The following is a 16,747-nucleotide window of genomic DNA, read 5'->3' on the forward strand; positions in this document are numbered from 1 at the left end:
ATGGTTCACATTCACCTGCTTATTAACATGTCTAATGATTTTATTGTATGTTGGAAATTATGAATGGAGCAGTATACAGTGGGGACATTTATCTTTTAAAGAGGGTAGAGCGTGCCCATCAGACAATTAATTGCTGGTGATTATTAATATTATTGAGGCTTTATTTTACTCCTCTATAGGGTTGATTTAGAGTAGCTCTTACTCTAGGACGTGGTTCTTTCCCCTCAATTTGAGACCTTTTGGGGGTTTTGATCACATTATCAATACATCACTGAGGTCTTTCCACTCTGGTCTTTCTACTCCCAGCAGATTGTGATCTGTACTGTTTTTCCTCTCATTTCTCTGACATTTGTGTGTGTGTGTGTGTGTGTGTGTGTGTGTGTGTGTGGTGTCTTTTTGATTCATTGTACACAAATGGGGTACGACTTTTAATTTCTCTGGTTGTACACAAAGTAGAGTCACACCATTTGTGTAATCATACTTGTACATAGGGTAATGATGTTTCTCTCATTCTTTTATCTTTCCTTCCCCCATCCCCCTCTCCACCCCTCATTTCCCTCTATACACAATCCATCCTTTCTCCACTCTTCCCTTAACCCCTCCCCTCCCCCTTATGTATCATCATCCACTTATCAGAGAAAACATTCGGCCTTTGTTTTTTTGGGATTGGTTTATTTCACTTATCATGATACTCTCCAACTCCATCCATTTACCTGCAAATTCCATAGTTTTATTCTTCTTTATGACTGAATAATATTCCATTGTGTATATATATACCAGTTTCTTTATCCATTTATCTACTGAAGGGCATTTAGGTTGGGTCCACAATCTAGCTATTGTGAATTGAGCAGCTATGAACATTGATGTGGCTGCATCACTAGTATGCTGATTTTAAGTCCTTTGGGTGTAAGCCAAGGAGTGGGATGGCTGGGTCAAATGGTGGCTCCATTACAGGTTTTCTAAGGAATCTCCACACTGCTTTCCAGAGTGGCTGCACCAATTTGCAACCCCACCAGCAATAGATGAGTGTACCTTTTTCCCCACATCCTTGCCAACACCTCTTGTTGCTTGTATTCTTGATAATAGTTATTCTAATTGGGGTGAGATGAAATCTTAGGGTAGTTTTGATTTGCATTTCTCTTATTACTAGAGATATTGAACTTTTTTAAAGTATCTGTTGATTGCTCATAGATGATATTCTGTGAAGTGTCTGCTCAGTTCCTTAGCCCATTTATTGATTGGGTTATTTGTATTCTTGCTGTAAAGTTTTTTGACTTCTTTATAAATTCTGGAGATTAGTGCTCTGTCTGAAGTGCTTATGGTAAAGATTTTCTCCCACTCTGTAGACTCTCTCTTGACATTGTTGATTGTTTCCTTTAATGAGAAAAAGGTTTTAGTTTGAATCCATCCCATTTATTGATTCTTGCTTTTATTTCTTGTGCTCTGGGGGTCTTGTTAAGGAAGTCTGGTCCTAAGCTGACATGATGAAGATTTGAGCTTACTTTTTCTTCTATTTCATACAGAGTCTCTGGTCTAATTCCTAGGTCCTTGATCCATTTTGGGTTGAGTTTTGTAAAGGGTGAGAGATAGGGGTTTAGTTTCATTATGCTGCATATGGATTTCCAGTTTCCTCAGCACTGTTTGTTGAATAGTCTATCTTTTTTCCAGTATATGTTTTTGGTGCCATTGTCTAGTATGAGATAACTGTATTTATGTGGGTTTGTATCTGTGTCTTCTATTCTGTAACATTGCTCTACCTGTCTATTTTGGTGCCAAAACTATGCCATTTTTGTTACTATGGCTCTGTAGTATAGTTTAATGTCTCCTATTGTGATACCTCCTGTTTCACTATTTCTGCCAAGAATTTATTTGGCTATTCTGGGTTTCTTGTTTTTCCAAATGAATTTCATGATTGCTTTTTCTATTTCTATGAGGTGCGTCATTGGGATTTTAATTGGAATTGCATTGAATTTGTATAATGTTTTTGGTAGTATGGCCATTTTGACAATATTAATTCTGCTTATACAAGAACATGGGAGATCTTTCCATCTTTTAAGGTTTTCTTTAATTTCTTTCTTTAGTGTTTTGTAGTTCTAATTGAAGAGTTCTTTCACCTCTTTTGTTAGATTGATTCTCAAGTATTTTATTTTATTTTTTTAGGCTAATGTGAATGGGGTAGTTTTCCTAAATTATCTTTCAGAGAATTCATCACTTATGAATAAAAATGCAGTAGATTTATGAGTGTTGATTTTATATCCTGCTACTCTACTGAATTCATTTATGATTTCTAGAAGTTTTGTGTTTGAATTTTTCGAATCCTCTAAATATGGAATCATGTCATTGGCAAATAGTGATAGTTTGAGTTCTTCTTTTCCTATTCATATCCCTTTAATTTCTTTGGTTTGTCTAATTGCTCTGGCTAGTGTTTCAAGGATGTTGTTGAATAAAAGTGGTGAAAGAGGGAACCCTACCTTGTTCCAATTTTTAGGGGAAATGCTTTCAGTTTTTCTTTATTTAGAATGATGGCCATGGGCTTAGCATAGATAGCTTTTACAATATTGAGGTATGTTCCTACTATCCATATTTTTTCTAGTGTTTTGAGCATAAAAGGGTGCTGTATTTTATCAAATGCTCTTATGTTTCTATTGAAATAATAATGTAATTCTTAACTGTAAACCTGTTGATGTAGTGAATTACGTTTATTGATTTCTGAATGTTGAAGCAACCTTGCATCCCTGGAATGAAACCCACTTGATCATGGTGCACTATCATTTTAATTTTTTTTTTATGTGATTTGCTAAAATTTTGTTAAGAATTTTTACATCTATGTTCATTCATGGGTATGGTCTGAAGTTTTCTTTCCTTGATGTATCTTTGGTTTTGGTATCAGGGAGATACTAGCTTCATTGAATGAGTGTGGAAGGATTCCCTTCTCTTCTATTTCATGGGATACTTTGAGAAGTATTGGAGTTAGTTCTTTGAAGGTCTTGTAGAATTCGGCTGACAATCCATCTGGTTCTGGACTTTTCTTTGTTGATAGGCTTTTGATGACTTCTTCTATTTCATTGCTTGAAATTGATCTATTTAAATTGTATATGTCCTCCAGATTCAATTTTGGTGGATCATGTCTCTAGAAACCTTTCGCTACCTTTGAAATTTTCTATTTTGTTGGCGTGTAGATTTTCAAAATAGCTTCTAATTATGTTTTTTGTTTCAATAGTGTCTGTTGTGATATTTCCTTTTACATCACTAATTTTAGTAGTTTTGAGTTTTCTTTCTCATTCTCTTTGTTGGTGTGGCTAAGAGTTTTTCAATTTTGTTTATGTTTTCAAAGAATCAACTTTTTGTTTTGTCAATTTTTTGAATTGTTTCTTTTGTCTCAATTTTATTGTTTTCAGCTGTGATTTAAATTACTTTGTGTCTTGTACTACTTTTGGTGTTGATCTGTTCTTTTTCTAGGGTTTTGAGCTGTAATGTTAGGTTGTTTATTTTTTGACTTTTTCTTTTTTTATTGAATGCGCTCAATGCAGTGGATTTTCCTCTTAGTCCTGCTTTTTCATAGCTTCCTAGAGATTTTGATATGTTGCATCCTTGTTCTCCTTTACCTCTAAGCATTTTTTTTATCTCCCCCTGATGTCTTCTGTTATCCATGCATCATTCTACAGGGTATTATTTAGTCTCCAGGTATTGGAGTAGTTTCTGTTTTTTATTTTATCATTTATTTCTAATTTTATTCCATTATGATCTATTAGAATACAAGGTAGTATCTCTACTTTTTTTGTATTTGCTAACATTAGCTTTGTGGCATAACATATGGTCTATTTTAGAGAAGGATCCATGTGCTGCTGAGAAGAAAGTGTATTTACTCATTGATGGATGGAATATTCTATATATCTGTTAAGTCTAAATTATTGATTGTATTATTGAGATCTATGGTTTCTTTGTTCAATTTTTGTTTGGAAGATCTATTCAGTGGTGAGGTAGCTGTGTTAAAGTCACCTAGTATTATTGTGTTTTGGTCTATTTGGTTCCTGGAATTGAGAAGGTTTGTTTAACGTGCTTGGATGCACTATCGTTTGGGGCATAAATATTTATGATTGCTATGTCTTCCTGATTTATGTTTCCCTTAAGCAGAATGAAATGTCCTTCTTTATCTCTTCTAACTTTGGCTTGAAGTTCATTTTATCTGATATGAGAATGGAGACCCCTGCTTTTTCACTGAGTCCGTATGTATGGTAGGATTTTTATTATCCTTTCACCTTTAGTTTGTGGTTATATTTTTCTATGAAATGAGTCACTTGAAGGAAGCATATTGTTGGTTCTTTCTTTTTAATTTAATCTGCCAGTCTGTGTCTTTTGATTGATGAGTAGGCCATTGACATTCAGGGTTATTATTGAGATATGACTTGTATTCCCAGTCATTTGGGGTTATTTTTGGCTTTTGACTTGGTTTCTCCTTTAATTGACTATTCCTTTGTGGTAGTTCCTCACTTTGCTGACCTACATTGTTGTTCTTCATTTCTTCCTCATGGAATATTTTGCTGAGAATGTTCTTTAGTGCAGACTTTCTGTTTGTAAATTCTTTTAACTTATCATGGAAAGGTTTTATTTTGTCATCAAATCTGAAGGTAAGTTTTACTGGGTATAAGATTCTTCTTTGGCATCCATTTTCTTTCAGGGCTTGAAATATGTTTTTCCAAGCCCTTCTAGCTTTTAGGTCTGGACTGAGAAATTTGCTGATATCCTTATTAGTTTCCCCCTACATGTAATCTGATGCTTTTCTCTGGCAACCTTTAAAATTCTTTCTTTTGAATCTTGGACATTTTCATTATAATGTGCGTTGGTGTGGATCTGTTGTAATTTTGTACATTTGGTGTCCTGTAAGCCTCTTGTATTTGATTTTACATTTCATTCTTCAGATTTGGGAAATTTTCTGATATTATTTCATTGAATAGATTTTTTATTCCTCTGTTTTGTATCCCTGTGCCTTCCTCAATCCTAATAATTCTTTTTTTTTTTTTGAGTGTCCTTTTTTTTTAATTGTAAACAAATGGGATACATGTTGTTTCTCTGTTTGTACATGGAGTAAAGGCATACCATTTGTGTAATCATAAATTTACAAAGAGTAATGTTGTTTGATTCATTCTGTTATTTTTCCCTTCCCCAACCGCTCCCACCCCTCTTTTCCCTTTACACAGTCCTTCCTTCCTCCATTCTTGTCCCCCTCCCACCCCCATTATGTGTCATCATGCACTTATCAGTGAGATCATTGGTTCTTTGGTTTTTTGAGATTGGCTTATCTCACTTGGCATGATATTCTCCACTTTTATCCATTTGCCTGCAAATGCCATAATTATGTCATTCTTTATGGCTGAGTAATATTCCATTGTTTATATATACCACAGTTTCTTTATCCATTCATCAATTGAAGGACATCTAGGTTGGTTCCACAATCTGGGTATTGTGAATGGAGCAGCTATGAACATTGTTGTGGCTGTATCTTTGTAGTATGCTGATTTTAAGTCCTTTGTGTATAGGCCGAGGAGCGGGATAGCTGGATCAAATGGTGGTTCCATTCCAAGTTTTCTAAGGAATCTCCACACTGCTTTCCAGAGTGGCTGCACTAATTTGCAGCCCCACCAGCAATGTATGAGTGTACATTTCTCCCCACATCCTCTCCAACACCTATTGTTCCTTGTATTCTTTTTTTTTTATTGTAAACAAATGGGATGCATGTTGTTTCTCTGTACATGGAGTAAAGGCATACCATTTGTGTAATCATAAATTTACATGGGATAATGTTGTTTGATTCATTCTGTTATTTTTTCCCTTCCCCCACCCCTCCCACCCCTCTTTTCCCTCTATACAGTCCTTCCTTCCTCCATTCTTGCCCCCCTCCCTAACCTTAACTCTAACCCTAACACTAACACCTCCCACCCCCCATTATGTGTCATCATCCACTTATTAGCGTTATCATTCGTCCTTTGGTTTTTTGAGATTGGCTTATCTCACTTGGCATGATATTCTCCAGTTTCATCCATTTGTCTGCAAATGCCATAATTTTATCATTCTTTATGGCTGAGTAATATTCCATTATATATATATCCCACAGATTCTTTATCCATTCATCAATTGAAGGACATCTAGGTTGGTTCCACAATCTGGCTATTGTGAACTGAGCAGCTATGAACATTGATGTGGCTGTATCTCTGTAATATGCTGATTTTAAGTCCTTTGGGTATAGGCCAAGGAGTGGGATAGCTGGGTCAAATGGTGGTTCCATTCCAAGTTTTCTAAGGAGTCTCCACACTGCTTTCCAGAGTGGCTGCACTAATTTGCAGCCCCACCAGCAATGTATGAGTGTACCTTTCTCCCTACATCCTCGCCAACACCTGTTGTTGCTTGTGTTCTTGATAATCGCCATTCTAATTGGGGTGAGATGGAATCTTAGGGTAGTTTTGATTTGCATTTCTCTTATTACTAGAGATGTTCAACATTTTTTCATATGTTTGTTGATTGCTTGTAGATTTTCTTCTGTGAAGTGTCTATTCATTTCCTTAGCCCATTTGTTGATTGGGTTATTTGTATTCTTGGTGTAGAGTTTTTTGAGTTCTTTATAGATTCTGGAGATTAGTGCTCTATCTGAAGTATGATTGGCAAAGATTTTCTCCCACTCTGTAGGCTCTTTCTTCGCATTGCTGATAGTTTCCTTTGCTGAGAGAAATCTTTTTAGTTTGAATCTATCCCAGTTTTTAATTCTTGCTTTTATTTCTTGTGCTATGGGAGTCCTGTTGAGGAAGTCTGGTCCTAAGCCGACATGTTGAAGCTCTGGACCTACTTTTTCTTCTATAATCTGCAGGGTCTCTGGTCTGATTCTGAGGTCCTTAATCCATTTTGAGTTTAGTTTCGTGCACGCTGAGAGATATGGGTTTAGTTTCATTCTGTTGCATATGGATTTCCAATTTTCCCAGCACCCTTTGTTGAAGAGGCTATCTTTTCTCCATTGCATATTTTTGGCCCCTTTGTCTAGTATGAGAAAATTGTATTTATTTGGGTTTGTGTCTGTGTCCTCTATTCTGTACCATTGATCTACCTTTGTATTTTGGTACCAGTACCATGCCATTTTTGTTACTACTGCTTTGAAGTATAATTGAAGACACTATAAAAGCAATTACTTAGAGGAAAATTTATTTCATGGAGCGCATTCAATAAAAGAAGTAAAACTCAACAAATAAATGACCTAACACTACAGCTCAAAGCCCTAGAAAAAGAAGAACAGACCAACACCAAAAGTAGTAGAAGACAGGAAATAGTTAAACTCAGAGCTGAAATCAACAAAATTGAAACAAAAACAGTACAAAAAATTGACAAAATAAATAGTTGGTTCTTCGAAAAAATAAACAAAATTGATAAACCCTTAGCCACACTAACAAAGAGAAGATGAGAGAAAACCCAAATCACTAAAATTCGGAATGAACAAGGAAATATCACAACAGACACGAGTGAAATACAAAACATAATTAGAAGCTGTTTTGAAAATCTCTACTCCAACAAAGTAGAAAAATTCGAAGACATCAACAGGTTTCTAGAGACATATATATTGGCTAAACTGAACGAGGAGGACATACACAATATAAACAGACCAATTTCAAGTAATGAAATAGAAGAAGTCATCAAAAGCCTGCCAACAAAGAAAAGTCCAGGACCAGATGGGTTCTCAGCCGAGTTCTACAAAACCTTTAAAGAAGACCTCATTCCCATACTTCTCAAAGTATTCCATGAAATAGAAGAGGAGGGAACCCTCCTAAACTCATTCTATGAAGCCAATATTACCCTGATACCTACACCAGACAGAGACACATCAAGGAAAGAAAATTTCAGACCAATTCTCAACAAAATTTTAGCAAATCGCGTACAAAAACATATTAAAAAGATAGTGCACCATGATCAAGTGGGTTTCATCCTAGGGATGCAAGGTTGGTTCAACATCAGGAAATCAATACGTGTAATTCACCATATCAATAGACTTAAAGTCAAGAATCACATGATTATTTCAATAGATGCAGAAAAAGCATTTGATAAAATACAGCACCCCTTCATGCTCAAAACACTAGAAAAAATAGGGATAGTGGGAACATTCCTTAACATCGTAAAGGCCATCTATGCTAAGCCCATGGCTAATATCATTCTAAATGGTGAAAAACTGAAAGCATTTCCCCTGAAAACTGGAACAAGGCAGGGATGCCCTCTTTCACCACTTCTATTCAACATCGTCCTTGAAACTCTAGCCAGTGCAATTAGACAGACCAAAGAAATTAAAGGGATACGAATAGGAAAAGAAGAACTCAAACTATCCCTATTTGCTGATATTATGATTATATACTTAGAGGAACCAGGAAATTCCACCAGAAAACTTTTAGAACTCATAAGTGAATTCAGTGAAGTAGCAGGATATAAGATCAATGCTCATAAATCTAATGCATTTTTATATATAATTGATGAATCTTCAGAAAGAGAAATTAGGAAAACTACCCCATTCACAATAGCATCGAAAAAAATAAAATACTTGGGAATCAATCTCACAAAAGAGGTGAACGACCTATACAATGAGAACTACAAAACACTAAAGAAAGAAATTAAAGAAAACCTTAGAAGATGGAAAGATCTCTCATGTTCTTGGATAGGAAGAATTAATTAATATTGTCAAAATGGCCATACTACCTAAAGTGCTATACAAATTCAATGCAATTCCAATTAAAATCCCAATGATGTACCTTAGAAAAATAGAGCAAGCAATCATGAAATACATCTGGAAGAATTAGAAACCCAGAATCTCTAAAGCAATCATGAAATTCATCTGGAAGAGTAAGAAACCCAGAATAGCCAATAATTCTTAAATTAGGTCTTTTCATGATGTCCCATAATTCTTGGAGGTTCTGTTTGTGATTTCTTACCATCTTCTCTGTTTGGTCAACTTGGTTTTCAAGATTAAATATTTTTTCTTCATTGTCCGAGGTTACGTCTTCCAATGTATCTAGCCTGTTAGTTATGCTTTCTAATGGATTTTTTAATTTGGTTTATTGTTGCCTTCATTTCAAGGATTGCTGTTTTTTTTTTTTTTTCCAGAATCTCTATCTCTTTATTGAAATGATCTTTTGCTTCCTGCATTTGCACTTTTAAGTGTTGATTGGTGTGATCATTCATTGCCTGCATTTGCTCTCTTATGTTATCATTTGCTTCTCTGACCATTTTAATTATGTACATTCTGAACTCCCTTTCTGACATTTCTTCTGCTATGCTGTTAATGGATTCTGTTGGTATAGCATCTATATTTGTTTGGGGACACTTTCTTCACTTGTGCTCCCATGTTCTTCGTGTATCTTCCCCTCTAGCAGTGCAAATCTGAGGTATTGCAGTTTGCCCCCATAGACGTATAATGTCCCTGCAGGTTTCCAATAGCTCACCTTGAAGTGAGAGATCAGTATTAACAGCACACCATACAAACAGTATGCATCTTTAACCCAAATAGTCCCTATTAAGATATTAACCACATTGTCTTAATAAACAGAGATGATGAGTTTAATTATTATCTACAGCATAATAGATTTGCAATAAGGACCACAATTTTTAATGGTGGACAAAGAGCATGGGAAGGAATATAGGATATATCATTAATGAGATAAGAAGTGAGTCTATAGAGGTACTATGTTGAAGGAATAGTGAAAGCAGAATTAAAAGAAATAGGTTGTTAGCTTGAGAAAAGGCAGAAGGAATCTCCAAGGAAACAGATAAGAGGAAAATAAAGTGAGAAAAGTATTAATAAAAGAAAAAAGTAGGAATAATAGTAGATATAGTAGGAATAATCATAATACTACTAATAATAGAAAAAAATTCTACAATAAAACTGTGCTGTACTGTTCAAACCTCCTAGTCTTCATTAGCCTGATGCCTGAGAGGAACTTGATAATGCAGTATCCCACGAAGGGTGCTGTCCCACTATTGATGGTGACCTCCAGGTCAGGAATAATCAATGCTAGTGAGCAGAGGCCACCCCATGCATTGATAGATGGTCAACTGCAGTGTGCAGGCACTGGGGATTTGCGTGGGCACTGGGCCTGGTGGCTGGGCTTCTCCTCGGCGCAGTAGATTCCAATACATACAGTTTTGGTTTTTTTGGTCCTATGTGTAGCATAATAGATTTATATTTCCATTGATTTATATAATGCTAGGCACTTTGCTCTATTTATTCAAAATATGATTTTGAAAACATCATGAGGATTCTTTTTACATTGAAAAGGATAGATTCTTTGTTTAATTGTTAATTAAAACTAGAAAACATACAGGAGATTAAGTAGAGTTATATAATAATGAAGTCTTCTCATTCTTCTTCTACACACAAAAAATGGACTTTTCCTTCCAAACATGAAACTAGTAGAACATAGTATTTTTTATATTAAAGAAGTATTTGATTTTTATTTCATAAATTGGACTCTATTTTAATTAGGCTTGTACGTATGTGTGAGTTGTGTGTGTATGTTTGGTAGATAAAATACAAAGCTGTGATCAAGGAGCCTTGTTTGAGCCCTACCAAGCAGATTGCTGGATGCAGGTCCTACCTTGGAAGATTTCCTGATAATTTACATTTTGTCCTTTAATAGATAGCTATTCAAATCCATCTAACCCAGTGACATATTTTATCTCCTCTCTTTGCCTCCTTTGTTCCATTGAATCTCTCCTTATTTGTGAGGACATAGGAATTTATTGCTTCCTTGTAATCTAGCCCATGCCTTTCCCATCAGTGTAAGTCCTGCATTAATGTCGGTTTGTTATGATGCTGGCACAGCTTCCAGTGGCGGTCAGGACAGGTACTCAGGGCAGGAAGTGTGCCCTCAATAGCAGTCTGTGAATTATCTTTTAAGAAAGTGTATTGGTCTTATTCCTTCAAATTTTAATCCATTTCTGACAAATTTTTATTTCCCAACCTCTTTAATTTCTTTGAAAAATTGTTATACCATCCTTTGTTGGCTATATCAGAAGGCTACAGGATAGCACTTTTAAGTATTGTTTCAGCAGCAAGGTGCAACCAATAAAGTTTCAGTCTGAGTTTCTGAGATTTGTTTTAAAATAATACAGGAAGCAGGGGGGCTAGGGCTATAGCTCAGTGGAGTACTTGCCTAGTATGAGGCACTGGGTTCAATCCTCAGCACCACTTAAAAATAAATAAATAAAATAAAGGTATTGTGTCCATCTACAACTAAAAATATAAAAATATAATAATACAGGAGTACTAAAATACTAAATAAAAATAGTAATTATTAAAAATCATGTTAACAGGTTCACTTTGATGGTTGGGACCATAAGTATGACTATTGGCAGGAGGCAGACAGCCCTGACATTCACCCCATTGGCTGGTGTGATGTAACAGGACATCCACTGGAAGTGCCACGTCGTAAGTATTCTGCTTTTCATGATTGGTTTTAAATTCTGATTTTTGAATTACAGTCTTATTGCTGCTTAGTCATGTCATTACATTTATTTGAGAGCTAAATAACAGATGAGTGAATTAATCATTGCTATAGTTACATTGAAAGCTAATTTTCTCAGGCCTCAAAGGGCATGCTTTATGTAAATGAAAAGTGATAATCACTAAGAAATTATTTTGATGGTGTTTTCCAAAGGAAACTCTTTTCTTTATTTTAGTTTGGAGAACTTAGCAACTATCTCTAAATTCATCTGGTCATTGCTTTTTGTTCAAATCAGATTTGTTTTTTAAAATATCCCATCTTAATTTAATTTTTAGAATAGATTACAGATAATTTTAGGGAAAAATATTTAAAATATTTTAAATTTCAGCAATTTCAATTTTTTTTTAATTTTAAAGGTTTTAAAACCTCTATTTTATTGGTATCTTCTTTATTTCCGCCTTTGTAGCCACCTAATGTTAAGAAGGAAATTAAACACTCTAAATTCTAATGAGCTACCAATCCAAATCCCTTATTCTTTTGTCTGAAGGAGTCCTCAGATCCGATTAGGCTGACATGAGTAATAACTAGTTGCAGACACTCATGCAAGTGTTCTGCATTCTTGGGATTGTTTTGCTCTCTCACTGCCTCTGCTTCCCTCCCTCGACAACTTGGGATGAAGCTGGCATGTACTGTGTTAATGAGGTGTCTTATGTTGAGCCAGCCTAATGAGCTTGAACCTTAGACCTTGGTACCTACAGCATCTGTGAGAGAATCCCCCAACTTCTGTCAGAGTGAGAAGAATCCCTGATGAATATGACAGTCTTACATTGTGCTGGGCTTCTCAAAATCTGCAGCATCAATAAGATGCATGCTTTTATGGAAATGACAGTGTATCAGCAAGCAGAGTCTCCATATACAAAGAATGGCAGATAAGACCATGGTCAGCAGCCTGTGGGGGGATTCCAGGTCTAGGAAGGAGCCAGCATTTATGCCTTTTAATTTTATCTGATTGTACTCTTTTGTCTCCCTGATTTCATATCCCAGCATACCAGGGAGATGGTTCTCATTTTACGTTGACCATCCTCCTCACCATCGCTTACCTTGCATTCATCTCTCACCTCGTGACTTTTTCAGCTAGAAACAATTTCAACTGGCGTTGGGATGAGCCAGAATTGCAGGCGTAGGGGCAGCTCTCTTCACTCCACTTTGCCTATCACCTACTCCTTTTTCAAGCTGCCCTCCTGGCTTCTCTACCTGAATATCTCATAAGCATCCTGAAGTCTCAGTGTTAAGTTTAAACTTCATCTTCAGCCCAAACTTTGCAGTTTTTACTCTAGTTCCTCCATAAGTTCCTTCTTCTTACTATGAAGTCATGTGGAAACTTCACTTTCTTCTTGCCCTTCCTCTTCCCACATGTGCAGCCAGTCACCAAGGCCTGCTGATTCTTTAATTTTTCCAGAATCCATCTCTGACTTTCACTCTGCCTCCTCAGTGTCATTGCATTATTTTGAGCTCTCATCATGGTTTCAAATGATTCTTAGAATTTGGTCTACACTCTGCTGGTGGTGGCACAGGTCTTCCCACCATGTCTGAAATGGATCTAAAAAGGCAAGTTCTCAAGGAAATACAGTCCAGGTGGTTAAAAACATGAAAACTGGAGTCAGAATGCTTGCATATGATTCTCCATTTTATTGCTTGCTTATTTATATGTCTCACTATGTCTCAGTTTCTTTGTATAAAATAAAGATAATATTATCTGTCTCATAAATGTGAAATTATGAAGTGTTATAAATGTATGCAGAGTACTTCAGAAACTGCCTGACTCATAGTATGTGCTCATCCAAGTTAGCTGCTATGAAGAAATGTTACAATATTCTATAGATTTTCGTTATCATATAAAATGGGAATTATTAAGGGCTACAAATTTGAAATTTAACTAAAATTCATCTGATTGGAGATTTCCAAATAACTTAATTCACTTTATACAAAAGTTTGACTTCTACATGTTGTTGGGAATACAACATATTACAAGATTCCTATATTATGTACTCATACTTCAGTAATTAGAATCCCTAGAATTTAGGAAAAAGATAACTTGTAATTGGCTGTCTTCTCTTGGTCATGATTTTCTGTTATTACTGTGCTTCATTTTTTTTCTCATAAATTTTACTTAGGTCAGTCATTATTAATTTGGCCTATTGCAGGTTGTTTGGTTAACCCTACAACTACAGTTTTGCATATCTGCATCTTAAGAATTTGCCTAAATGATTTTCAAATACATAGATTTGTAATATGGTTTAATTTGTATCACCCATGCCCCTGTTGTTAAAGCAAAAATACATGCACTCTTACTATTACTGTTATTGATTGATTGATCAGTCACTGAATTATTCTTCACCTGGAATGTAGAAAGAAATGATTGGTCTTATACTCGGTTAAATAAAAATTTGAGGGTCTGGTCTTGACTGTTGGCAGTGGTTCCATGACTGTCTCTTCCCTTTTTTTTTTTCTCTCCCTGAAACAGTCTGCAAGACTCCAAACTCATCTCATTGTCTCAATTCTTGAAACTTTTGTTGGCACCCAACAGTCTCTAAGCTCTAGATTCCTTCACATGTACTTTGCCCACTTCTGTATCTTAACCTGCCTCTATTATTCTCCCCAAACCCTTTTTTATACTAAACAGATTTACTCACAATGACCTGAATGTCAGCCTCCTAGGTGTCTGGAGTCAGTACCTCACTTTTCCACAGCTTTCCTCCACACCCAGCTTCCTCCACAGAAGACCACAGCCCTCAGGGGCACGGAGTGCCTGGGGGAAGAGGCAGGGCAGTGCATGCTCCCCAGTGGGAATGATGTGCAGTGCCTTGGCTCACTCCACATTTTATGGATGATAAATCACAATTACATTAGATCATCTTCTTTAAATTAGAATTGATTTTATTTATTCATACGATTCAAACTAAACTCTTCACACTGAAATGTCCAATATCCTTGATAATCATATTAAAATAATTAGATTTCATAAGTAAATCTATAAAATAAAACTCAGTATTTTGCCATCTGACCAGCATTAACTTTCAGATATTTTTGTTGTTCATGAACATTTACTTATTTATCTATGTTTCTGTTTGTGGTACCACATACAAATTGACCCCAGTGCCTCACACATGCTAGGCAAGCACTCTACCACTGAGCCATAGTCCCAGCCCTCAGATATTTTGAATTTGTTTTCAGATAGTTTAACTTTCAAATATCTTTTGCCTTCTATTTTAAAATTTGTGTTGTATTTGTGTGATTCAAGAATTATCTTTCTTACTTTATTGTATGTAGTATCATTGCTTTATTGATGAAAACTGAGAAGACTATCAAAAATTTTAGGACTTAGAGAAAAATCTTAGAGATATCTAATTCACTATCATTTATGGAATTAGAGCCTGGTTAAGCTTTATCTATTTTATTGATTTACTTTAGTTAATTTTTACAAACAATATCACAGCAGGTTGCTTACTGGTGATTTTATGCAAAAGCAAGAATGATAAAAGAAAGTGTGAGATAGACAGTTTTTAAATCTATTCTCTTCTTTTTTCTTTATGAATGTTTCCTGTTTTCCAACACATTTGTAGCTAGTGTTATAATAAATATCTTAGAAACAAAGAGAAAATGCATATCTGTATAAAATGTATATGTATGTATGTATTCTTTATATATATGTATGTTTTGCTTCCATGTCAATTTACCTCTGAAGAGGCAGCAGTTTACAAATGTATGAAGTAGAATGAATCACACAGCTACCTATCAATATGTAAAAACTAAATCTCAAGTGCTAATGTGGATTTAAAGTGTGGGCAGAGTTGTGGGTTAGCCTGAGAAGCCCTTTGGAACGGTCCAGAGCTGGTTCAGAAGCCCATGCTTGACCCTATCTAGTGGCAATCTTTCTAGAGATGGAAGTGGCCTAAGCATAAGCAAAATTGGAACTTACTGGTTTTCATATAAATTTTAGTAGAATTTACTAAAATTTTAGTTATTTCTAAAGAAGTGATGTCTCTTTTGTTTCCATTTTGCTAAGAACATTTGAACTCATTGCAAAAAGTGAGCTAAGACATTATGTGCTGTAGCTTCCTGCCTCTGCAGAAGTGGTTGCACAGCAAATATTGGCTAAGACCATAATTTAATATAAGTCCTTGGAAAGGCAATATTGGGAGGAGGCCCAGTTTGTATGACCAGGTGACCACAGCTTCCTCCTAGCTGGCATTCCCACAGACAGGCACTCACCTGCACTGCACCCTTGGTCCCACTACAGGATGCCACTCTCCTTTTCTCATCCAAGAAGATGCAATTTTCTGTTTTACCCAACGTACAGTCCTTCATGGGGGACTTTGTGCTTAGAATCAAATGAAATAATTAAGATATGCCCTGCTAAGTTATTAAGATCTTTATGTCACACTTTGTATTCCCTAAGGATTCTTAGATACTGTGCCTACCTCCATCATCTCACTGGATTTTTGGTCTATCAATCAGAAACTAATCTCAGTCATGTTGGTTATTAAATTTTTTCATCAAGCTTATTTCTTTTACTATATCCTTTGTTACTCACCCACAGAGTACCTACACTCTATTGGATAATGAAGTATTTCTTGCTTTAGAAAGTAAACAAGGTTGAGAAACAAGATGATGAACTTTGGAGTTAGAAAGTCTTAGGCTTAACTTCAATTCTGCTCCAACTCTGCCTGTGTACCCACCACCTTACCTCTAGGCCATGCAGTCTTGGGAGGTTAAATGCAATCCCAGCTGCTGTTCTACTGCCTCATACCCAGAGTAAGGCTGGGACCAAGAGTGCTGGCACATTTTCTTCCCAGGCCTCCATTTCTCTTTATTGGTCCAGAAAATTAGGAGTGACTTTACATCCTAGAACGTATAAAACTAATATGTTTCTTTCTCTAGGTACTTGTTAAAATTTTACTATCCAGAAAAGGATTGTTGATCACTGAGTGAATATGGATTAATATGTAGGACAGTTCAAAACATTTCAAATTACTAATTTAGACATAAGGTCAGTGTTTCCTATAAACCAAATTCAACTGAAATATAGTTTTGGTGTTCTTTAAGTAAAAATCTGTACACAAATACATCACTGGAGCTAAGAATTATTCTGGGTTGTTCAGTAGCTTTCTAGTTGTCAAATCAGATGGTCCTAACCAGTCTTTACCTGAGCCTTCTCCTCTGTTGTTCCCTTTCTTTATTTTGGACTTAGGCAGTGGCACTTTCTTCTACTTCTTACCTCT

The 16,747-nt window shown here is 35.7% G+C and overlaps 1 protein-coding gene across 9 annotated transcripts in view; it reads left to right on the plus strand.

Moving 5' to 3' along the window:
* Window positions 1-16,747, plus strand: part of L3mbtl4 (L3MBTL histone methyl-lysine binding protein 4) — a 520,509-nt gene that overhangs the window by 285,778 nt on the left and 217,984 nt on the right. For all 9 annotated transcript variants that reach the window (XM_047526991.1, XM_047526997.1, XM_047526990.1 and 6 more), the window contains one exon: window positions 11,335-11,449. In XM_047526991.1, the coding sequence (XP_047382947.1) occupies window positions 11,335-11,449 (115 nt within the window). The remainder of the gene's footprint in view (window positions 1-11,334; window positions 11,450-16,747) is intronic.

This window comes from Sciurus carolinensis, chromosome 15 (genome assembly GCF_902686445.1).
Source record: "Sciurus carolinensis chromosome 15, mSciCar1.2, whole genome shotgun sequence".
NCBI classification, from domain to species: domain Eukaryota; kingdom Metazoa; phylum Chordata; class Mammalia; order Rodentia; family Sciuridae; genus Sciurus; species Sciurus carolinensis.